Source organism: Telmatherina bonti (genome assembly GCF_933228915.1).
Source record: "Telmatherina bonti genome assembly, chromosome: 18".
NCBI classification, from domain to species: domain Eukaryota; kingdom Metazoa; phylum Chordata; class Actinopteri; order Atheriniformes; family Telmatherinidae; genus Telmatherina; species Telmatherina bonti.
In genome coordinates, this window is record NC_136616.1 from 25,602,647 (window position 1) to 25,629,025 (window position 26,379).

The following is a 26,379-nucleotide window of genomic DNA, read 5'->3' on the forward strand; positions in this document are numbered from 1 at the left end:
ATTTCAGGCATTGGGTTTCTTATCTTTTTTTTTTTTTTTTTTAACCCAGTTTTAATCTCTTCCAATGTGGGGTTCAAAAATGGGACACTGTAGCTTTCTCTACTACAGAGCTGGCATTAGACATAAGCATGTAGACAAAGGAGGAGAATGCAAAACAACACTACAGATCAAAACTGCTTCAGAGATGTAGTCAGTCTACTTTAACTCAAAGAGCAACACTAGATCCTAATGGAAAACATTAAATAGCAATTTGTGTCAACCTGTAAAGTCAGGATGATATATGGTGTTGCCTGCTCGTTGCAGGTATTATGCTAGACATCAATATAAAATCACCAAGCTCCAGATAGATCCACCTGGTACTATCTCAGAGATGTAAGTCTCTGACTCACTATCACATCTCCTCTTTCCCCACAACTGTGACTGTTACTAACAATCTCTGTCACTTTTCCTGTATCTAGGTAACAGTTGCTATAACAACCTTAATGTATGCCAATTGGTTGCAGTGACTCATTTCTATACCTTATTGCATTGCCACAAATTGTGTTTACAGGCAGATTTGAGCCTACTGGGACATATATTGTGCAGGATCTTACTGTGGAATCAAGAATGATCAGCCTGTGACCCAATTTGCTTTTCTGACCCACAGTCTTAAGAAAGGGTCCTGTGATATAACAGTCATCTAATCCCACGTTACAGGTTTCTAGGTAACGGTTACTATGGGGACTGACTGGATGTTGTTGCTAAGAAGTGAGTGAGGCTTGAAGAGGTGTGTGCTTCTAAGTGTAAAGCATATGTCAGAGTTACAGCCACAACAGTATGTCTAAGTGTGGATTTCTATGCTACAGGATGATAAACTAAGTTAACATTCCAGCAGAATAGCACTGACAAGCATGCATGTGAGCACTGAAAGCTGACTGTCTAGTCAGAATAAGTTAAAGACAGGAAACCAGACACAAATAGACAGTTCATTCATCTCTTATGAAAACTATGTCTGATTAGCATCAGCCTAAAAACCTTTCTGCTCTGTTTCCCTCTCTCTTTAGGTCTGTGGATAGCCAGGCCTTCTACCATGCCTGTCCCCCCACCCCTCAATCCCCGCAGACAAAAACACCTGCCCCACACAAACCTCCATCCTGAACAGAGAGCAGTGAGCTCCGGTTTCACATCTCTCTTCCCTCCATCCATCCTCTCTATCTCACTTCTCCCCCCTCCTCTCATCTCATCTTTGCCCTCCTCATCCCATCTCATCCACTGTGCCTGCCCCAGGGCTACCAAGAGAACACTTCCAGACTCTGTCACTTTCCCCGTGTTTCACTGGCTCACTCTGGTTACATGCTGCCTGCTGCCTTCACTGATTGGAGCTGGGGAGACGTGGGGCATGGTCTCGGCCTGTCCTTTCCACTGTGTGTGTCGAAACCTTTCCGAATCCCTCAGCACACTCTGCGCAGACAAAGGTCTCCTGTTCGTCCCGCCGCATGTTGACCGCCGCACAGTCGAGCTGCGGCTAGCTGACAACTTCATCACTGAAGTGGGCGGGAATGACTTTGTCAACATGACCGGATTGGTTGATTTGACCTTGTCCAGGAACACAATCCACCTCATTAGACCAATGGCCTTTGCTGACCTGGAAAGTCTGCGCTCACTGCACCTGGATGGTGAGCATAAACACTGATATTTCTTAGAAAAACTACCGGTTTAAACAGTTCAGATAACATCTTAATTGTGAAAATAGTAAACTGATTTAAATAAGTCTGCATCGTTCTCCTCTCCAGGTAACCGTTTAACAATCATCGGACCCAGGGATCTAGCAGGTCTGGTCAACCTCCAACACCTGATTATCAACAATAACCAGCTAGTTAAAGTCTCCGTCCAGGCTTTTGACGACTTCTTGCTTACCTTGGAGGACCTTGACCTGTCTTATAATAACCTAAGGAGGTAAAGACATTCCTCCGCCATGACCTCTCACACACACTGATGGCATCTTCTGTGTTCTTTATTAATTAAAAAGACCGATACTAAAGTGTTGCTATGCTCAGAAGTCAGGCTCAGGTGTGTTGCTGCAGACACAGCTCATCTCCCAAAATCTCAAAGCACAACGGCAACAGCTTGGATGAGCTTGCATGAGTCAGCAAAGTCATGAGATTACTTTGGCTCAGACTGCTGAGAATAGACATTGAGGACTCCAAGCTCAGGAAATTCAATCAATATTGACAAGGTTTTAATTTTCTGCAATTTAAATTTTAATTAAAATTTTAAGAGTGCTATAAAATAGGTTACAGTTCTACAATGACTCTGTAGTTTATAGTTCAGTGCACTATGTTATATTACCACAAAAGGTTATTACAGTATCATTATCATTCTGTACTAAATAATCAGACAGAATAATTAGTTTCTATTTTCTTTTTACCTTTCAGTACTGGTGTATCGGATGAATTCAGCATCATTTGGCTGTTAGTTCTGATAAAGATCAGACAACTGTTTCCTCAACAGGAGCCATTTGGCCTTTAAAGCCTCTACCAAACCTTAAAAATAGAGCTGAGTTTCAGTGGTGCAGATTAGCAACCATCTGGGCTTTTTGCAAATATGAGTCGTCTGTTCTGACTTTTTGAATCTACCACACAGATTCTGACTGTGGTTAAACATGTTCATACCTGCAAACAGGTCACATCATGCAGTAACTGTCTAGTGGGATTTTCTCTTCATAAACATTTCATGCCGTTTAGTGGAAGCTCTCTTCATTTGTTTTTAAACCTTCCCTTTTAGGTAAATAGGCACTGGAACAGGTAGACTGGAAACTTTTAAATGTATTTCATTCAGCCAATTTGAAAAAAAGTGGGAAAGGATTTCTCTTTGGACAACAGCTAAATAAAATGCGCTGTGAGCAATAATTCAGACAACATCCAAAAAGCATTTGCGTGCAAGAATATTCAGCTTGGCAGTATTTTTTTTTTTTTTTTAACTAAGTGTATAAATGAAATTGCTTCACTTCAAATGAACTTCGAAATCAATTTACTATTTTTTTTAATATCAAATGATCCCAAGTTATATTTTTCATGCACTGGTTGGCAGTCAAAAGCGATTTGTAAGTTTTGACAAACAACTCTTTAATTTGCCGTTTGTTCCACACTCTTTACCGGAAATGAACTGGTCCTGACCCCCCCATGTCACGTCCAAGGACACATAAATGCAAAAAAGGTGTTTCCATTAGACTTTTGGGATATGTTTCTACATTAAAACACCTGAAAAACCACCTCACGAGAGTCGTAAAAACTTTTTGATGATATTTCAGAACTTTTTTAAAAATGTAAGTGTTTCCATCAGCAGTTTTTTTTATTGGGATGTAGTTTTTCTAGATGTAATGGAAACGCACCTATAGATGGGGCTCATGAAGCCCAAAAAAGAAAAGAATTGGCAGACGAACCTAACATCTGTTGTCAAAAATGAGTTACTGCTTATTTCCACTTCCTTAGAAGTAGCAGGTGAAGGTACTCAAAGAATGAACTGTGACAGGTTAGACAATAGTACAGTACTCTGATCTTTTAATCAGGTTAACATCTTGTGCTGTATCAATGCTTCCACATGGGACTCTACCCATCTGAGTAATAATTTATCTTCACAGCTGCTTTATAAAAGATATTCCCTCATCTCTCCTTTCTCCTGCGATCACATGACCCATCACAGCAGAGTTTACCAATTAAATTAATTGCCAATGATTCATTCCCACTGATGGTCTATTTTATTCCTACAGGGTGCCCTGGGAGTCCATTCAGAACATGGCCAGCCTACACACACTAAACCTGGACCACAACTTAATAGACCACATAGCAGAAGGAGTCTTTGGAGAGCTTTATAAGCTTGCACGGCTGGATATGACCTCCAATAGGCTGCGAACCTTGCCTCCTGATCCACTCTTTGCAAGGTAGTCCCTGAGATCTCTCCATTAAGGTTTCCTTAAGTGGCTCAGTGGAAAATATTCCATGGCAGACAAAACCTAGCCCCTCGTGGGGTTTTGTATCAGTTGTGCTCTGACACAGAAATGGTGGGAGACTGTGTTGGTGGGCCAGCAGCTGCTCTTTAAGAAACAGCAAACATGGAATTGAGCCGAGTCATATGTTCGCTTTTTCAGATGTAAGAGAGAAATGAGGTAGAAACTAGTTCCACATTTAAAAAAAAAAAAAAAAAAAAAGTACACATTAAGCTTGAGAAATACTTAAGTCCTGCATGCAGTGAAAAAAAAAATCCTATTGCAGAGCTGGCATCTAATGTGAGGCCAATTCCAGACTAGAGGCAGTAACTTGGCATTGGCAGGCTATAGATGGACAAAATACAACTGAAAACAATGTCTGTTCCAATTTAGGATTTATTTATACTTTCAGCTCTACTTTTCATCTTGCTTTTAGCATAATTCTACACAATGTACCCCACTTCCACAACCACTTTTTAACTGACTAAACTTCAAATGACACTTTCCTTCAATATGGTTTTACAATTTCTTCATTGCAATGGGCGTTGCATGTACGTAGAGGCCTTTAAAATGCTGCTGTTATTTATCTCCTTGTATTACATCTCTATATCCATGCTGAATAGTCTGTTCTCTCCACTATAGTTTCATTTTACCTCAATGTTGTTTCTGCACTGAGCGAAAGGCTCCCTTTCTCTCATTTTAATTCAGGTACATTTTTTGAATAATGATGCAGTCAGTCACTGCATGGTTTTCATAAATCAAAAATGAAATAATCAAAAACATCTGAAGCCTCAGAGCACATCTTAAATATTTGAAGACATTTTAGGATTTGAAGACATTTAGATGCTGAACACAAATGGACAAAAACAAAAGAATTTAAGAGATTTACATTTAAATAACTTCATTCTCATAAAACATAAAACAATTTAAAAAACCAACTCCTTTTTGATGTTCTGCCAGGTCTCAAACAGGTGCAATAAGTCCCACACCTTACAATGCGGTCATAAGCCTGAACTTTGGTGGGAATCCACTCCACTGCAATTGTGAGCTTCTATGGTTAAGGCGGCTGATCCGAGGAGATGACATGGAAACGTGTGCAACCCCTGCTCACCTGGCTGGAAGGTAAGAATGAACCGTTTTTATTCCAAACAGTAAAAATTTTTTGTGTCAGAGGGAAGAAGTAACCCCACAAACATCCAAGCCTCATCTTTCCTGCAGACTTCTACTCCAGTTTATCACTGAAATGGAATTATGTGCACAAAGGTGTGGATCATGACTGAATGCTGAAAAGTTGTGAAATCTGCTGTAATCTACATCTAACTAGGAGGTGAAAAGAAAGATTGATGAGGGTTTAGTTATTCATCAATCAGCCTCTGTCACCTCGGGTTTTGGGATGTAGCATTGTGAACTATCCATATACGAAATTACTGATTTTACTGCTGGTATTAAACAGTCTTAAAAAACAAACAAAAACATATCTAAAGGGTTATTACAGGAAGTTAATCTATTGAACCAACTTTTAAGACAAAGCACCTTTTTCACCCTCTAACTGGCATTCTCACCCTTATTTTGCAGATATTTCTGGTCAATTCCTGAGGAGGAGTTTACTTGTGAACCGCCTCTCATCACCCGACACACCCACAAACTATGGGTGCTGGAGGGTCAGCGGGCCACTCTAAAATGCCGCGCCATTGGAGACCCTGAGCCGATAGTCCACTGGGTTTCACCAGATGATCGTATTGTTGCAAACTCATCCCGGACCAGTTCTTTCAGCAATGGGACCTTGGATATGTTGGTCACGGTCGCTCGGGATGACGGGGCGTACACATGTATTGCAATAAATGCAGCAGGTGAAGCCACTGCCGTTGTGGACCTGAAAATAATCCCACTGCCTCACCGAGGTGGGGTCAATGGGAACACTGGGAGCAACAGTGTAAACACAAAGAACAATAGGAATATGACCAATGGGATTTTACGGACCGATCCAGGCTCATCGGATATCAGCACTGGTAAAAATGGGATTAACAATGGTGCAGGACGTGGAGGAGAGGCAGAGGATGGGATAAGAGATGGAGAAGTCACTGACAGTGGAAGGGCTTCAGAAGGGGAGAGGGCCGACAGAGGAAGCATGGAGGATGACGATGGGGATGAGGAAGAAGGCAGGATGGTTGGAGTGCAGGGCGTGACGTCCACCTCGGCTCAGGTCCGGTGGGATTTAGGCCGTTTATCTGAAGCTTACGTTGTCTGGATGTATCAGATACAATACAACTGCACCGCAGACGAGACCCTCATCTACAGGTCAGTCAAATTTTATTATATCCCTTCAAACACACAACAACGGGAGCTTCACAGTTTCCATGATTAGTTTAAAAGATGGCTCAGATACATGAGAAAGTGTCATTTATTGTGCCATTATATTCACCCAGATGTGAAAAGGTCATTTCTAAGTGTCAACATCCTCAAACGGTGAACCCTGTCCTCATGCAAAGCCCCTTTAAATATTCATCCTTTACAACATGACACTTGTGCAGTGAAACTGTTCATCTTGTGCATGGACAAGCAGATAGCTCAAGGGAAGGATGAATGGAAACACAGATGAAGGGAAAGAAAGGCAAAGGTAGTTAATAATTCATCTCCATCACTGTGTGAGACTAAAACCCTACAGGTGAATACAGTCAGTGTGTCTGAATGAGTGTAAAATGAGAATACAAGTGGATGAATATTGTTAAAAAAAAGAAATAAATAAAAGGTGGGTGGGTGGAGGGACCACTGCTTTCAACAATTGTAACATAAAAGCTTCTACAAGCAAGTAAATAACACTGTAGTATTAATGTATTGTGCTTTTGATTATGATAATCATGCAGGGGAAATCAGATATTGTGACACATAAAAGTCATTCACAATAATGACAAATATATATTCATAAAAATACATGTATAAATCAATTTGTGCAAGGTAGCTGTAGGTTGATTACCGCAGGAACAAGCAATAAGACGAAGGAAGAACAAATCAAAGCAGAGTTTCTGTACCACATATCTCTCCCTTTCCCTCCCCAGAGTCTTACACTCTGCTTATACCATGAAGTTATGGTACCCATACAAACCCTTACAAACTAACAAGCCAAACCTCAAGAAAACAATGTGTGGAAACAAAGAATGAATGCGGATGAGGAAGAGATGGGTTTGACAGGGGTGGAAGCTGGAATAGAGTCTGAAAACCTATTGCAATGTGGCTTCTGGCCACATAGTGTACTTACATGTACAATACTACTGCCTTGTTCATGAATTATGTTCATACACAGAGTTTACTGCCTCTGAATTTACAAGTATAGCTAATGAAACATTTATGAGTTGGGTCATTGCAACAGCAAAACAGTGGCTGAAACAGTGAGAGGAAGATGGAATAAAAAGATGAAGGTGGGATGAGCAAGGTCTACTCCAACAGCATTTCAGCGTTTATTTTCACTGCCACTAATATGGGTGTTCATTATCGTATCCCTGAGGTGTTGTAAAAAGGGCATTAAGCTGTAAGTGGTATTGAGACAGGTTGGAAGGAACAAACCACATGACAGAAAGAGGGCAGGGGAGACATATGGAGTTGACTGAACATGAAAAAAATGGGATAAATGTAATCAGATGGGAAGAAAAGAGTGAATTTTAAGATGAGAAAGGAAGGAGCCTTTGAGACATCAGGAGGTGGAGAAGGGCAAACTATTGTATGATATACATCCTCCCCAAATCACCTTAGGAAAGATTGAGATGAAGGAATGATTGAAAGACAAATTGACAAGCAGTAAGGTAAGAAGGAACAGAAGTGAGCTCCTCAAGGCCAAAGTAGACAGGTGAGGGTGGAGAAAATGGCGATATATCGAAATCCATCATGAAAATAGAGTAAGAAAAAAGTGTGGACACATCAAATATACACCAGGGTATGCAAGGTAGATGGGACTTGGGAGGACTGATGTAATGAAAGGAAGAAGGGAGAAAATGTAGTCCTCCTGTGGGGTGGGGGTGTGGGGCAGAGGAATCGTGACAGAGCAATGAGATGATAAAGAAGAGGCGAGGCAATGTGGAGAAAGCCCTGCAGCGAAGCGCTTCGCTGCTGGGTGGTTAAGAGGAAGGAGGTGAAAAGGTGTCCTGTTGAAATGTCACATAAAAACAAATAAGTGCAGATCCAGTGCAGTCCCATGACACAGCTGTGGCAATTACACACAGAAATCTAATTAAATGATTGAATTCAATGAAGTGAGATATCAGCTCATTGGTAATCAGCTGTGTAAACCTCTGTACATAATGTACTCTAAGACAGATAAAAACAATATGCTGACATGTTCCAAACTGGATGCTCTGTTATTGGATAACCAAAACATCTGCTTTAAGCAGTCTAAATGTTTAACATTTAAGTTTCTTGGCTCTTTAGAGTCAGACAAAGTGGCTAAAACTGTTCCGAGTTTTCACACAGCCACACGCAGAAACAATAGTTTCCAGAATATTGTCCAGATTCATATGTGGAAAAAATGAAACAGCCTTTATAGTTTTATTTTTTCTTTTTTGTGGCAAGTTTTTCCACTGAGGAATGCCGAATATGAGTGGAGTTTACAAAAATATGGTAAATATGGAATATAATGTTCCTATTTTGTCAAATAGAATTTAGCTCTGAAATGAAAAATACCTAATTAATTTATTAATAAATTTATTAATACTTATAGACAAAAGAGTAAAACAAGTGACCAGGTTGCAGATGAAGGCTCAACTCTGCAGCATGACTGAAACACAGATATATGTTGATACACATTAAACTAGATAAAATGGTGAAAGAAGCAGGATGCCGAGGCGAGGCAAGTGACGTCTCAGGGGAGATAACTGAATTCATTCAAGAGGGAGTAAGTTATCTGATGTTTGACTAGAGTGAACAAATAACACTACTAAAAAAAGGTTGGGCTGTCTCAGAGCTGTAGAGACATATGTAGTGGCCATTTTAAAAAGACAGAATAAGAGGAATGAGACGTATAACACCAAATTGAGAACTCTGAGGTAAAACCCGAATGAAAGATGTGAAAATGATATTACTATCAGTTGTTATTGTGCAAGTGCCAAGTGCTTTATCACACTGGCAGAAAGCAGAAGTCAACCTTCTAAACTCAAATGTGAGACTGTAATAGTGAGATTTCACACTTTCTGCCATAGACTTATATATCAGATAGTGCCGTAACTACTGCTGCTTCATGCCTGCATGGGCAGGTGGAGGAAACAGCAGCACAGCTGAACTGGGTCACGGATGGAAGGCAAGAAAACAAAGCAAACAGCTAGTCCAGCAAATTAAAGAACATGAACATAAAGTGGGAGAGAGTTATATGGACTGCACGACAGCCGAGCACATTGTGTTACTGCCAGATTTAAATAGCTTTTAAAGGTCAGTCTTGTGCTAGACAACGCCAGCCTCCATTGCAGCATGGCTCATCTAATGCTGATGGATTCTGTCATGGTGCCAGGTGGGACAATACACAGTCCATATGGCATCTACTGGGCACCACTCATTCCCCTCACCCTTAGCTTAGAGCAAGTTATATAAACACAAATAAGAATTCATTGGTATTATGTACATGACAGATAAATGGAAAATGGATAAAGACAAAAAATTGCCAGTGAAACTGAATAAGCTCCTCTCTGCATGTCAACTATGCCACCTGGAATTTAGTTCATAGCATATCACACTCAGCTTTGCAGCAAAATTGTACCGCAGGATTATTGTACAAGAAAAAGATTTACATTTTACTGTGAGGGTCACTGAAGCCAACCTCCCGTGTGTAACACATAATGTAATATATTCTAAATAATATGAGAAGCAGTGTGTTCTGCTGTTCTTTTGTTTTTTAAGTGCAGATATTTTTCATACTGGGAAATATGTTATGAAGCACTAAATTGTAAGAAGTGTTGACAGGTGGATATGTGTGACTCTTCCACATGTCAGAGCAAAAAGCTGATTAAATTTTAAAATCCAGGCATGCAGGCAGGAGGGTAAGGGCTGCATTAGTAACACCCGGATCAAACTTTCTGTCAGATACGCAAAGAGCAAAGTTTGGCAAAGTTTAATGGTAGCCAGAAGGATCACAGGGACAACTGGAGAAAGAATCATGCAGAGTTTAAAAAATAATGAGAATAATGATAGTGGAGAAAGAAAAGGGGTGCAGGATTATAAAGCAATGGGAGAAAATGTGACATTCATAGGAAATGAACATGCTGAGAAGTAGACAGTGGAGAATATGGCTAATGAATCACAGGAGGAGAGGGAATTGAAAGAAATAGAACCTGAAAATTAGGTGAACAGCAACACACTCATTTGCTGCTGCTAATTATACACATGATTTGAGCACATGGCTGGGCTATCAATACACTGAAAAGCACACACATGAAAACTTGGCTTTATCAAACCAGGTGATTTGCTCTTAATTCCCTATTTCCCTCTTTGGTCAGACTAAACACCCTGGGATGCTTTGAGATACCGTCATGCCACATAACTGTTTGTATTGTCTGATATAATAGTGTTAGGAAATCTGATACAAGTCTCCAATTTTAGCCTGGCATGAACTTGCAAAGAAGTCACATAAGAAAGATGATAACTGCATCTTCTGAGGCAGGAACTGATAAGGATGTAAATAGAGATATAATAGTCAGGCAAAGCAACAGCATGCAGAGACAAAGATGAAAGGAGGAGGAACAAACAAGGGCCCAGGCAGGCTAAAAGATGGAGGGGAAAAGAAGGGAAGGGAGGGGGTCAAAACAGGGTTGAGAGCTGCACCCCACGGGAAGATGTAATTAAGTGTTAAACTACTGTGTCAATAAATGTGTCAGCTCACATCAGAGGCATAAGAAGGAGGGGAGAGAGAAAGGGTCGGCAGTCAATATATATGTCATCTTATATTATAGTGGAGGATCAGAGAAGGGAAGACAGTGAGAGATGTTTGTATTGAGAGGTTAAATTAAATTGAGAAGAGAAGGAGGAGAGCTGATGGGCAAAAACATGTAGGGGGTCAGGCAGAAGGAGGTCAGGCAAATGATGAGAGAAAAATGAATGGAGCAGTGTGGAAAGCAGTCGACCAAATGAAAAGTCAAGTGAGAGGGTCTTTTTAAAGCAAGTCGTGATTTGGAAGGTTGGATAAAACAAAATCTAGTGGGGGGAAAGGGACTGACAGAAAGACATGAAGGCAACAGATGAGAGGAAACAAAATTGAGGAAGACAAACAACAAGACAGTAAACAGTCTATCGAGTTGATACCTGTGCAGGAGGAAGGGGTAAATGGACAAAGGAAGTGCCATGGGAAAAAGAAAACGGCAGCATTGTTGTCAGCCAAAAGAGAAGATAATTGCTTTGTTGTTCCTTCTTGACTTACATTCTCCTCTCTTCTCTGTGCCCAGTCTTGTCTGGTGTCAGACCACCAGACTTAGTAGCACAGACAGACAAGCGAAAGATGAGACGCTCTGAGATTAACAAGAAAACAATACAGGGGGTGAAAGAAAGACGAGGGACATGAGACAGGATGCTACTGCTTCTTCATTCCCTCTACTAAACCTCTACTTCTCTTCCTCTCCTGGGTTCTAATAATTACTCATTTCTGTGTCACCAGCTTGAACAAAGCACTCCCTTGTCTCTCCTACTTTCCTTCTGCATCTGTGCGTGTGCATGCCATTGCAAGGTTTAACCATAATTAGAGGCAAAGAGAAAAGTGCACACACTTTGTATGTTGTGAGGTAGTAAAGAATGCCAAAGTCTGCAAACAACACAAGGTGAAACAATCAATTAATATGACTTTATGCATATCTTGAGTATTAAGCTAAACAGTTCAAGGGCACTGAGCTTTAACATGCAATATGCCTTCATTTACCTAGAATGTGTACAACCAACATGGCAGACTACGAACACAGATTCATCATGTAGTTAGTGGTTACAAATCAACACAGCTAGGATGCATTCATTTGTGGATGTTTTCAAGTCTTACATGCATATTTTAGTGAATTTGCCTATTTTTGTCACTGGCGGCACAGAGGGAGAGAACAAGTAGAGAGGTGATTCACAATCTAACGAGGGATGGAGCAGTGGTGGGGTGGAGGAGAAGATGGAGGGGTGTGATAAAGAGAGATAAATGGAGCAGTGGCAGAGAAAGGATTAGGAAGGAGTGGGGGTACACTAAGAAGGAGATGATAGAGAGGAGAGTAAAAGCTAGATGAGGAGAGAAGAAGTGACCTTGGATGCTAAATCATGCTACATGGTTACTGCTCAGGCTAATAGAGATATAGTACAGAGATTGAAAAGAAGAGAGGCTGGGAGGTCAGAGAGTCCAGTGAGCATTGCCAGAGGATTTGCAGTGAGCAGAGCTGATTGTCTCTAGAAATACAAAGAAGGTAAAAGAGGAAAAAGAGGTGAAAAGATGTCCAGAGTTAACTACATCACTTGAGATGGAAGTCATATAGTAAAAGAAGCCAAGAAAAAACCCCAACATGCAACAAAAGAAGCGTAACACAGCAGATTTTAGCAAAAGGAAGGATTACAAATTGATGAAAAGGGAGGATATGGACAGATATGAGGGAGCGGCTTATCACAAAAGAGGAAAATATCTTTCCAAAAGATGATCTGAAAAGGGACAAAGACCACAGAATTGGAGGGAAGGAGGAAGAGTAGCTGAAAAGGACAAAAGGATAGAGGACAGCAAGATTAGTAAAGAATCAGTGATAAAGACTGTGTTTGCAATGGTCACACAATGGAAAGCCGAATGGTGCCCAAGTTTATTTTTGCACAGGTTTGCAAAAATTCTTGACTGTGTCATTTCACATAATTGACTCGATGCAACCACGTATCTGGAAAATTTGCATGGATATGAATTTAGCTCTGCTGATTCTCTTTTTATTCAGCAATGCAAGCAGGAGTGTGGTTATATCGGTCTGAGACACAGAGGCACACAGGAAAACAAGGGAAAAGCAAGGACATAATGAGCCAGCCGGCACTGATGCGAATCGGAGAGAGAACACACTCAAATATAACCCTATCATTTAAGTACATCACTCCGAACATAGATGGTCAAGTCTTTTTGCCTTGTGGTATTTATTCATCATACAGACACAAAGGCTCTGGATGAACAGACACCAGTGATTCCCGCCATATTTTAGAATCTGACATTAAGGCCTTTTATTCACAATCGGGGGCAGTGCTGTAGCAGCAGCTTGCAATGCTGCCTCTTGTACATTTCATGCAGGAAATCTGAGTCCCCACTGTCTATCACCAGACCTTTGAGGGGAAACGTGCAATCCCATGGTGTGACTGATTGCCCAAGAGTCTTTCTCTCAATTTCAGCACTAACATATTGGGTATTACAGCTGTGTTTTGGCTTGACTTCTGGAGAGATCCAACTCTGCAGCTTTATATTCCAATTTTAGCATTAACCCTGATGTTTTCCTCCACACCTGCTAGCTGTCATTTCAGAGCTGCCTAATCCTTAAAGATTTTTAAAGGAAATAATCTTTCCATGAAGTTGAAAAGGGTGCCAATTTTCTCAAGGGTGTCATTGCAAACTGAGTTTAGCATTCCTTCTTCCTAAACTAAGTACTTTTAGCCCACAATGTACTTTTGCATCCCATTTTTCTGTACAGCAGGACATTTTTTATGGTAATGTTTGCTCTTCAAACAATAAGGATGAGAATAGAAGGCAGTGAAGATAAAGATAGGTCATGTGTGTATAATACGTGAACATAGTAAGAAATATATACTTTCTACCAAAATGACTGTACCACTGGGCTTAATAATGAGCTTCTACCATGGCAACACACACCTGGGTTCTAATCTGCCCCCGTGCAAAGTTAAATGGCAGATTGCAATGTCAGAGAGGAATATATAGCAATCTAACTATTACTGAATTAGACTGACATTAAATGAGAAACACTTCATGTATCTGCTCAGATTATATATACTGGAGCTTGCAGAGACAAAACCTGCTTTGTCATTTCTTAGAGAAATCATATTCTGCTTTACCTTGAAATTAATTATTTAAAAATAGAAATGTACCAGGTATTTACACTCAAATCTCTGACATAATCTGAAATAATATTCTTGGAATCTTTTTTCTCAACCTCATACCTTTGCACTAGTCTATATTCTGGTCACTTGTTCAGAAAATCTCAGTTTTGTTCACTTTTTAGCCTTGAAAAGGCAGCAAAACGCTGTAATCAATACTCTCATGTAGAAATACCAAACAGTAGAAATCCATGAGTCTCCCCTGCAGCCTGCCTGAAGTTAGCACCTCTTATTTCCCACCTAACTTTGCATTATTAATCATCTAATCCCACCATCCCATCCCATCAACACAGACATAAATATGTATGAGAATTGTCGGACTACTTCCATTTATAAAACTTGATTATGTAACAGTAATTACACCCAATTTAAAGCCGAGGAAAAACAAGAAGACAAAGTGCTGTTGTCTGTGTTCTTATTTTGGATGCATTACGAGAGTAAGGTTGGGGGCCACTCTGCAGAGGCTTCACAAATGTGAGTGATCCTAGATGGCATCTGGAGAGTGTAGCTCAAGTCTGAGGGGAGCTAGACCTATGATACAAACAAGCTTTCTGATGTAGCATGAAAAAGCAGAGTAAGAGAATAAGAGGGAAAAATGCAGAGGAGGAGAAAGCAAATGCTGAAAAAATATCCACAGAAAAAAAACCAACCTTTCCCACACAAAGGGGTTTGAAACTGCAGAGGGAAAAGTCATACCCATCAACAACAGACACTTGAGTTAGGCTACAGTCTCCCACGCACACTTTACTGTGGCATGTCACAACTCATCGACATCAAAAAAACTCATTCCACTCTCATACATGCATACAACTGAGAGCACATTTACACGTAGCATCAAGCAAAACACACATTCAGCAAAGCGCCTCTTGTTCTCATCACCTTCCTTCTTTGTTCTCCCCTCATCAACTAGTTCACCTCTCCTCCACCTGTTAGTTCCAACAGCTGCTCAAATACTTAAAATGAGGACACATTCAAAGTACTTCACTCTTTATTATCCCACACCAGCACTCATTACAGACAAATGAAATCATCAGTATTAAAAAAAAAAAAAGTCTTCATTTTGCAACTCTTCAATTTAGCTGTAATTCTAGGCCCGATCATTAAATGTAAAATGGTCATTTGTACATGTAACATCCCACAAAATGGTTTAATGACTGCTTTCAGTTGGAATTTCAGAACGATCATAAGCATGTATACACGAGAAAACTGCTCTCCAAATGAGCAGACAGAGTTCTCTTTTCATGTCCCTTTTTTTCATGCCGTGATCTCTATCATTTTCCCTTCTCGCCAACTACTGCTGTTTTTAACCATCCTTTCACTCACCATTTCCTCTGCTACTCCAATGTTCAGCCTTTTTTCCCTCCTTCGTTTCACTGTGAGACTAGCCTGATATTCAGCTCACACTTCAAATTACTGCACATGTTTTGCAATTTAGTTTATCCTTTTCTGTGCACAGCCTTCTTGTTCACTTAACTAAGCTAGACTTTTTCTCCTTGATCCCTTTTAGAATCCTACCATCTACCAGCGACCGTTTCCTGTTGAAGAACTTGGTTTCCGGTGTGGACTACAACTTGTGTGTGTTGGCCATTTTTGATGACACAATCACGTCACTTGCCGCCACCAAAGTTCTTGGTTGCACTTCATTCTCCACCAAGGATGTTTACCCAGCATGCCGCTCTCTACAAGCCCACTTCCTGGGTGGTACGCTCACTATACTGGTTGGTGGTGTTGTTGTGGTGACTCTCCTTGTGTTTACAGTGGCGCTCATGGTACGCCACCGTGTTTGCAATCATGGTGACCACATGATTTGTCACAATGGCAACAGCGAGGCAGGAAGCGGGGCCTGTTGTCAGGGTGGAGGAATGGGAGGAGGAGACAAAGGGGGAAATAGCAGCGGCTGCTATCAATCAAATGGCTCTGGAGATGTGATGATGGTGGTCCTGCCCAATGGTCTGCCCTCCAAGAGGGGAGGGGAGAGGGCAAAGGAGAAGGACAAGGAGAAGGATACAGACGCAGGCAATTCTGCTTCCTCTAAGCCTCCAAAACTGCCCCCAAAACCCAGGCCAAAGCCTAAAGTCAGCTTAGAGCAGTTTCTATCAGCTGGTGGCGTCGTTTCTACAACAGGGGCAGAAAATGAGATGGCACTAGTTGTGAGGCAGCAGAAGCAGGAGAAGGCATTGCCACACAACTTCAAGAGTGAAAGAACTCCCCTTTACTACTCCCCTTCTCCTCCATCTACCCTGCCCCGACAGTCACGTTCCAGGGATCGCCCAAATCCCCGTCTGGAGCGAGAACTGACAAATCGAGCCAGTTTCTCTCTGGCTGCCCCCTTGAGAGATTCAGAGCTGTTGGACTGGAGAATCACACCCAGAAGTAGGGACAAATGGAACTCCTCACAGGCTTATCAGAGCCCTGTATCCCCACTAAGCCCTGCCTCTGGGACTGTTGGCAAACGGCGGCACTCACTGGATATGGGTTCCTCTGTTGCCCTAGCAACTGATGCGGCAGCAACAGTTGCCAGGCACTATGGTGCTGTAAGTTACGCCAAGCGATTGAGTGTGATCTGGACGAGACGAAGCCAGTCACTTCATGGGATGCTGGTACAGTGTGCTTCGACAACAAGCACAACCTCTTCAACAACCAGTGATGAAGGCGAAAGTGGAGGTGCCTTTGGGGCTCATGATTACCAACGGGGGTATATCCATGCTTACAATATGACCAACTCAAACTCAAACACCCGGACAACAACTGGGAAAGTAAAAGAACGAAGTAAGGAGAAAGGAAAGGGTGAAAACAGTGCAAAAGATTTGGAGGAGAGTGTTGTGTAGTCATAAAAAAGAACAAGGAAGTTATAAAAAAAAAAAAAAAAAAAAAAAGTTGTCAGAGGACACTTTGAATAGCAAGTTGAGTAGGGAAAGTAATTAGAAGCTAAATCAACAGAGCAGATAAAAGAAGGATGATGTGATTGTAGATAAGACCAGGTCAAGTGAATTTAGAAGGAAGGGGGAGGAAATCTGAAGATCGAAGAAAAAAAAAAAAGTAGGAAAGTATAAATGAAGGTTTCCAAGTTCTCTGACCCGAAGAGTGGAAAGACTGAGGTATAAGAAGTGGATTTAAATTGGCCTCTCAAATAGTCATGGCTGAGCTGTTTTGGTTAATCTTGACAAACTGGACATAGAAATATTATATTATATATATATTTAAATGACCAACTAAAGGGAATGTTGTGGGAATAGGTGTTGTAAATGGTAAGTTGCAACAGGGAGAGGTGAAATAAAAAGGAAAACATCAATAAAACAGTAGAACAAAGGTTATAAAGAAGAGTGAGGTGGCTAAAGCTCCGCTTGGATTTCAGTAAAGCCTTTACACTAACAGAACTACACTTGCTAACACTTCAGTCCTCCAGAGTCCAGACCCCCCACACCATCACTGGATCAACAACAATAACACTGCTGGTAATACTGGAGAAGCACTTCCATCACAAGGAAAATGGATGACTTAACCCTGCTTTGCTATTCAGGCTTTTGACTCAAACTCTTGACAGCCATTTTGAATCTTTTTGAAATTAAATGAATGTGACTTATGTGTCCGCTATGTCTGGACAAGGATTTTGTCTGACCGTGCCTGCGGATTATGGGAATCTAAATACAGACACTGGTGTATTGGACATGATCAATCGATACAGGCTGGGTGAAAAAACAAGAGAGTGAAGCCCAGACATTATGAAAAACATTGGGATTACAATCAAGTCAATATGGATTATAAAACAGATGATGAAACATGTGAACCATGCATTTCTGAAAGACAAGCTCATACTGCATGTCAGATAATGGACCAGACCAATGAATAATGCTAATGGATGCACAAGAGTGCATGCGTTGATGGAAAAGGGACTGGATGTGTGTGTATGTTTATTCAATGCACACATGCATATGAATGCTTGAGAGTGGCAAGCCAGTCAAACTCCATTAACACATAAAAAAAGTTCAGTGTTTTCTGAATATGCCATAAAAAAAATTTCAATATAAAGGATGAGAGGCAGACCATCCAACTTAGAGAACAAGAGAAATGTTTAAAGGTTTTTGCACAATAGCCTGTATAAACTGAATTTCAGTAACGTAGCATGGCTAGGGAGCAAAAATTGCTAAAAGGAATCAAATTTCAAATTGATTTTGTGTGACTTTAGACTCCTTTGTGCCACATGGATCCATGTTCAAGCCAAACAATGTCTTTAGAGAGGAAGCAGGAAAAAAGTAACACAATCATAAGGAAAGTCACCATACCTCATCATCTGAAGACTAATGGACTACAGACTTTTATTAAAGACAAAAAAGTTAAGAAAAACTTGAAAAGTACATATATATATAGAATATATATATATAAATATCTAAAATGTTACTTGTTGCACCATGTGTTTCTGTTTTCAGAGTTTTCCAAGGGGATGTTGTTATGAGCAAATGCAAAATAAGACGTGTGATTACTTTGAAGTTTTGGATAAAAATCTTCATGATTAGAGCTAAAAATGTCAACTATCACTTGGCATGAAAATAAGGCTCAAACCACCCAGAGTAAGCACACAGTTCATCCCAGAACAGTCACAAATGGATGCCTACAAAACAGCCAACTGCATTTATAATGATGACTTTTTCCCATTATTGTTGTTTTCTTTCTGTTTTTATTTCATTTTGCCAAAGTCAATATTGTTCTCTGAACTTGATATTAATAAAAATGACATGTATGGAACAGAATAATTAATTACTATCACTAAAGAAAGATGTGGGACTTGTTTGTGACGGCAAATTTATGTAATTTATGGTACATTTCAACAGATTTTGAAGACGGGTCATGCATTTCAATGCAGGATGCAGATCATTTTGGACACAATTTGCAGAATAATCTGAACATAATTCAGCCTTGATAAAAATATTCAGAGCTTAAGGCAAATTTGTGAGTCAAAGTAGATTCATTAAGTGCACAATTATGACATGAAAATGAAGTTGTTTACTTGTCAGACACAGTGAGGTTTGTGAAGAGATAATGGTGAAGTAATACTTCTTGAAGGAACAGAAAATAGTAATTATAAGACAGCCATGGATAAAAGACAACAGATGGAAAGACGAGGATAAATGGATTCAGGGGAAGAAAAAAAAAACATGGAGGAAGGAAGAAGCTTCCAGAAAACAACATTTCTAACTCAGAACTGATTACACAACAGGAAGGAAAACTGAAGTAATGAACAAAACATGGACTAAAAGCTGTCAGGCTAATGGATACATTGTGCTGCTTTGTTAATGCCAACCATATCTATCAGTTTCACGATGTTGGCAGATCTATTAAAAGCTTGCAGTCTGCATCTGTGCAGTTAACTTCGAAACATAATTAAGTGAAAGAAAATATCAATTCATGGATTTGAAAAAGACATTAACTCACTGACTGTTCACATGATGATGAGAACAGCTGAAGATGAAGTAGTGCAGACCATTTTTTCTGCTTATGATATCAAGCAGGGAGTTCCTGAGGCTTTTCAAAGCTAGAAAGCAAATATAACCCCAGAACATGTGAGCCAGGTTTGCATCCCGCTGCTTTCCTAGCTGGAAATTAAAACAAGCGTATTTCAACTTCAGCTATCTGAAAAAGCTGAAAATGACTGAACTCATATCTCCAAACTGGTTTACTCCCCCACAGGTCTTGCAATCTCTGTGACCTAATCAAAAACCCAAATGTGTGCGAGATGAAATCAAGTAACAGAAGCATTTTTGTAGCCATTGTTAAAACTCAGATGAGCAGATGAAAGTAGTGGAGGGAGGGGAATGTAATGTAAGGGTGCCGACACCGATAGAAATAAACACATATATGATGACACATGGAGCGGGGCGAGTTCATTGTGTTAACTTTTCAGTGCAGCTTTTGTGTGCCCTGCAGATGACCAGCTGTATGTGTTTGTCTCCTAATGTGATTGACAAATGGAGAAAAACAAAAATAGGAAACTATGCGTATTTTCCCTGTCATTTTTGTCATAAAAATACTTCAAATTGTTACCATAAACTAATCGAATGAGCCTGTGTACTTGTTGTATTTGTGACATGAGCAAATCGTTCAGCTTTAGAAACAGTCTGAGAGGTTGACAGTGCTCTAATGTGAGACCATCAGCAGTGGCTCGGTATTTAAGGGGGGGGCGGCTGTGTGTGTGAGTCCTGATATCGCGTTAGATGACCATTTGATTTGAAACTCATAAGTGGTCTCATTACAAGCAACACTCTGCACTACAGTCACCTCTGAAAAAGTCAGTGTGTGCATGTTTGCTTGCAAGTGTTTGCTGTGTGTGATGTGCAGGGACAACATAGTACAGAGCACCAACCCTCCCTCTGCCTTTCCTTTTGCCTGAGGTAAAACTCTGGCCCAATTTGAGTAATTAAAGAAAATGCTGAGTAACATGGAAAAATATCCACATGCAGGACTGCTTTTGAACACAAACATGAGCACAAATGCACTGCAGGGTAACCTTGTGGCTCTTGTGTCTGCATGTTTCTGTGAGTGTACAGGTGTAGTCAGTGCATGTGTGTGCCTTTACAAGTCTTTGTCTCAATATAGCCAAACATACTACAATATTCACTGCTACAATTCAAGATGTAATAAATTTCTCCAGAGAGCTGAGTAAATGCTGAGTCAACATCAGATCCTGAGCTGGAAACCACTTCGGCTGGTGTAGAAATCAGTGTACAACCAGCAGAGAATCCTAAGATCATTATGGCAAAGTACGATTACAAACTCTTGACATTTCCTGGGCATCAGAGCAAACTTTCAGACGAGCAATGAAGAAATAAATACAAATTTTAAAAAAATGTAAAAATAAAACCGGACGAATATGGTTAAAATCCAGGAATTACTGCAGTTCCCTGACAATAGAACATATTTTACAACATTAAGGTTTAGACTAAACTGAAGATCGAACATTGCATTTTAGAAACTAAATTATGACCTTTTGAACACATGAACATCTTGGAATGAAGTCATAAAAAATTGGATCGTAAAGTAGTGACAAAGTGTTATAAAAAAAACATAAGACTTATGAAGCTTTGTTATCCTTTATCGTGCATGAGTGTCCCAAAATGTTCTAGAGATGTTCTGGAGCAGTGGCAAGTCAGAATGTCCAGTTTTTTAGCCAGGATCAAAGTACAGTCTCCAGTCAGCCAGCAGGTACGGTCATGTAACATATGAACACGCCAGCTGCTGTGCATGTGGGTGTGTGCCAGTGACTTTCATGCTGCTGTCCATGCAGTGTTATTGTGAACAGGTGCAGATACATGCACTATCTGAACACAATAAAATGCATTTAAGAATACAGTTAATAAAACAACCTAATTTTTGCATCATGCAATACCTCCTGCATGTGGCGGCTGTTCGCTCCTAACTCCAGTTTTCAGGCAAGACAGAGCAACACTGACAGTAAGTCTTGTGTCCTTAACAGCAACAACAGAGTTTAAACCAAATTGCCAAGACTCTTTCCTAAAATGCATTTCACATTAAAAAAAACAGCTTCTGTGATCAAATTTGTTGTTGTTAGCCACAACCAATTTAAGCTAATTGTTGGTGAGTTGGCATTAAAATAAAGTATTCAGAGTAAATGCTGAATTAATCATTTTACAACACCTGCAAACACCTGCTTCCACAAAGACATGCAACAGATTTTGGCTTAATAAAGCTGAACACGCATTTTACAGTTTAACTGTCCTTGCAGGCTGCTGCAAGCCCACTACTCCAACAAGGAGAGACACTTCACACATTTTGACTGACTCAATTTGCCCAACTATCTTCTATATTCGACTTGACCAAAAATGTGGGAGACCAAGAACATTCAATATTAGGGGGGCTTTCTGTCAAAACGTATTGTTAAAGCTCAAATCATTGCTGAAAACTGGAACAGAAATGTCAATATACTCAAAAGAAATAAAGCTGAAAATATTTATTTCTTTTGAGTATACTTCACTCATTTAATGAATTGATGCTTTTGACAAAACAACTATTATGTAAAAAACAAACAAAAAAAAAAAGAACTTAAAGGGACCTACTGCGGAGTGAATGCCACGCAATTTCTGAAGAGATATGAGGCTTTATTGACAGCAAATATTTGTCTTAAGCCATACTGCAATGAGCCCAGTCACAAACAGAGCTGGAATGACTTAAAGATGATGTGGTAGCAGAAATAATCCCATCTATGGAGGCAGAGAAAAAGCAGGTTGAACTGATAAAGCAAACAAACATCAGAAAATCTATTTTTAATTTGACTAAACATGATGTGCAAAGAGAAAAACAAAACCTTACACACTTTACACATGCTAGCAAGCACATTCACACCGTAACACGTATTAACAGGTTGAGAAGTTTAACAACTAATCTTTCGCTTTCCAACGGTACACTTTATAACACACACAACAGCTCTTTTACCCTGTCTGTATATCATCCAATCACTAGTAAATAAAACTGGAACACATCAATATGCATGGCAGAAAAACAGCATCAACAGCATTTTTCATCTAAATTGTTCTTTCATTTTTTGAGGAATAAAATGCTGCATTAAGCCTCCAGCACTTAAATTCCACAACCAGACAGACAGTAATCACCATTTCTGTGCAGTATTTATTCATTAATTTTTCTGTTTGCAATTATTGTTAACAAGGCGCTGGGGAAATGAGGCCTGAATGATAAATACTGATTGTCAAGAGATGAAGGTTGATGGTCACAGCATACACACATCAATATTACATTCTCTCCAGGGACTGGGAGAGGACATCAATGCACTAATTAAAAGCATTTACCATCTATTACCTGCATGGATTGTATTAGTTGAAGAAGGAGCAAAAAACAGAAGATTCAACCCTGATTCTTGTTCACATGGTGCAAATCTTAGATCCCAGGCCTCAGTATTTAATTGTAGAATTTCCCCGCAGCTCAGCACAGCCCTGACAATGACTGAGGGAAAGAGTCAGAAAAATGGATTAGGAGTCCAAGAGACAGAAGATGAGAAAATGCTAAAGTGAGGTATATAAGATGAGTGATTGAAGAATGAGAAGCAGAGGAAAGCAGCAGTAAGGCAAGAGATTGGGAGAGGCAGAAAGTGCAGCATTGCACACATTCATTTATTTAAGCAGAACTGTTGACAGGTACCTCCAGAGGAAAGCATCGAAACTGTGTTAAAGTGATACACCAAAGCTAGAGCTTATTGAATGTGTGTTCAACTTGAATATGAAGAACACAGGCCTGAAAGAGATCCAGAGCTTTAGCCGTTTTGCATTTAATTACAACAAAGTAAATTTGACGATGACATGCTACAAAGAGCTGCATCAAAAGGAACAAGCAAGTGGAGACAGAAGAAACAGAACTGGCAGAAGAAACAATGAAGAAAGACAAAAAGGTAGAGAATCGGTATTCAAACTACAAAAGTACTCAAATGATCTAAGACTGAGGCTCCTGTAAGGCGTTACCTTCATGCATCATTTCCTCTCTTTCTCTGTGCTCTCACTCCGTCCCCACCATTTTAATTTTGCTCTCCATCTAATTTGCTCTCCTTCACCTTCACTGATTTCTGATCCATTTCTTTGTTCACCAAAATGTACTCATCTCCACTTCTCTCTGACCTCACCGCTCTCCTTTGCTCGGATCTTTTGTTTTGTCACTTCATTTGAGTCATCCTTCAGTCATTCCATTCCTTTCTCCAGACTGAGAAAATATTCTTCAACTCAAGAGGCATAGTCTCTCATTTAGCCTGCAAATTGTAATCTTTCAGCATTATTCCCACTTTTGGTTACAGTACCGTAATCGCTCTTGCACCCCCTACTTCCTCAAATGTTCTCCATTTCTCCATCTACTCCCACTTGAGTCTCCGTTTCTTTAAATGTCACATTTTCCTTAATTTCTCCCTCTGATATGCAACATTGTAGGCAGTTTTTTCCTCTGATCTAATGTAAAAGTGCTATTTCACATCAAATTAATTCCAACAACAAACCAATCTTGAAATATTAAACACTTATGTGATTCCGAAAGTTTAATCTGGTATTGTCGTTGCCTTTAATGACTATTTGACCAGGCTTAAGCACCAAAACTACATGCTTTGCTTTAGGAAACCACATGGCTGGAAGCGTCTGATATTACCTAAATATGTAAGTGCAAGTTAAATCTCCAGCACCTTGTTCAGAAGTCATGCTCATTTCTGCTGATCTAGTACCTAGATATGTTTGGTTCAGATAAAGTCCAGGATTTCTGTTCATCTGTCAGCTTCACCTGCAGCCTGTGTAGTCATTCACTACATTTAACCCCTCACTCCATCCAACCCCAAAAAACACTTTTCAGCCACAGATAACCTCCACTCTCACCTTTTTTTTTTTCATTCAATTTTTTTTTTTTTTTTTTAGCTTTTTTAATTTTCTTTCACAAATATAAACATAATGCATGCTTCTTCGTACCTGCTAAAAAAAATACAAAACAAAAACAAAAACAGATGAAATCCACCAGTACAAACCTCTGCATGATGCTTTTAACAAATGTGTCCAGTGCCATTGACAGTTTTTTTGTCCTTAATCTGGTGACAAGAGGAGTGGGACACTAAACTGATTCAGCAATTAAGTTTAATGATGTGATCTGTCGTTCACACAGTTCAGTGGAAGTAGAAAACAAAAACAATCTTGTTGCGCTAAATGCAAAAGCAAATGGTTCCCTGTTTACACATTCAGCAGATAGGTCCTTACAATTTCATTCATTTGGATTTTTGTTTCCTGATGCAGGAAAAAAACCAAAATGTAACAAATACTAATTTTCCTATCTAACTTTCTTTGTTTAACTTGTGTCTTTTGTTGCAAGGAGAGGAACACATCACCTCACTGACATCTCTTCAGAAAGCATGTGAAAGTCTACATCTTTGCCTCTCACAGTGCCTCTTCTGTTAATCCCTGCAACTGTCACTGTATGGTTCATCCTTTCTCCATTTCAGTATGCTCCTTCCATCCATTTCTCCGAGATCTTCGCCACACGGCCACAGGCACCATCATTACCGCCCTTAAAATCCCCACCCACTGTCCATTTTATCTCCACTTTTCCTCCAAAAATTAGAAATGAGAGCTTCCTGCCTTCTTTTCATCATTTCACTCCTGTCTCCTTTTTGTCCTCCATGTAGCAATGCTACCACCTACTCGTCCGACTCATCCCCAGAGGCTCCCTGTTAGACCCATGATCAGAAGAATTGCAGTAAAATCTTGTAGTGCTTCTCATCTTAAGATGATCCAAGGTTTCTTCTGAGACAAATCAGCTGGAAAGCTTGGTGCATGCACATGTGTGCACAAGACAGGGGCAGATTAAGAGACAGATACAGCAGGATATCATCTTTGAGGCTTTTAGCTGCTTTCATGCAGACCAAGCAGTACTCGGATACCAGAAAAGGAAAGAGGGATAAGGAAAAAGAGGAAAAAAATTACAGGGATACAATGTTGGAGCTTAAAAAAATAAATAAAGCTAAAAAACTAAATGCAAAGACATCCAGAGGACTAAAACTACAAAATCTGAACTTGGAAAATGATACAATATGTTGCTTTTTATGTCAAACCACTGAAAACTGGTCTTAATAGAGATGCAGCAATGAATGAATCTGGTTTGAAAGCTAAGAAAAGGAATTTAACTTAATGTTTTTTATCAAGCACATGAGTGCAGGTTTTAAAAGGTTTTGATTCCACTGTTGTCGTGTTTTGACTTCAAGAATGTAGTGGCTACATATAACTAGCGGATTGTGCACCAATAGCAACTATCCACAGACTCGCAAATTAGCCTTTAAAAGAAGACTTTGTTATCTTGTCAACTGACACAAAGGGATGTCATTCACGCCTTTCGAGGCAAAGGTTTTATTTACAATGTGTGTAGCTATGGGGGCAGAATTTTGTCATTTGTTGCATCTTAATCCACAGCTTAGCTTGTGGTATTTTTTTTTTTTGGCATCAAAGAGCTGTCAAACATCCACTGCACTGAGACACAAGCGATACAGTGAACCTTTAATATACCACTGCTTGTCAGAAACCAGGGCAAAGCTACTGCACAAAACATATCAATGCCATGAAAAATTCAGAGTTTAAAAATGTCAGAACGTGGCGCATCACTCAGCACGGCTCGTAGCAACGTTCCCAAGCAGCACCATATCACCCAAGTTCTAGGCTGGGTGAAATGGAATATGCTAAGTCTGACTTTTAGATAATGATAGAAATGATAAGGTCTCCTGCTACTGTTATGCAAACACACAGAACAAATCCTGGCTTCAAAGTCTCTGACAGAAAAGAGAACAAACACTATTACCACAGAGGGAAAACAAATGTTTG

At 40.0% G+C, this 26,379-nt stretch overlaps 2 protein-coding genes across 3 annotated transcripts in view; one reads left to right on the forward strand and one right to left on the reverse strand.

Annotated features, from left to right (window-relative positions):
* The window catches only part of pcxb (pyruvate carboxylase b), a 320,178-nt gene that overhangs the window by 106,681 nt on the left and 187,118 nt on the right, over positions 1-26,379 (reverse strand). The gene's annotated exons all lie outside the window — the stretch shown is intronic.
* Positions 1,070-16,854, forward strand: LOC306768862 (leucine-rich repeat and fibronectin type-III domain-containing protein 4; the record flags this gene model as incomplete). The annotated part of the gene is made up of 6 exons (XM_079257322.1): positions 1,070-1,655; positions 1,773-1,935; positions 3,749-3,919; positions 4,925-5,086; positions 5,540-6,262; positions 15,534-16,854. The coding sequence occupies 6 exons, from the start codon at positions 1,070-1,072 to the stop codon at positions 16,852-16,854; spliced, it is 3,126 nt and encodes a 1,041-aa protein (XP_079113448.1).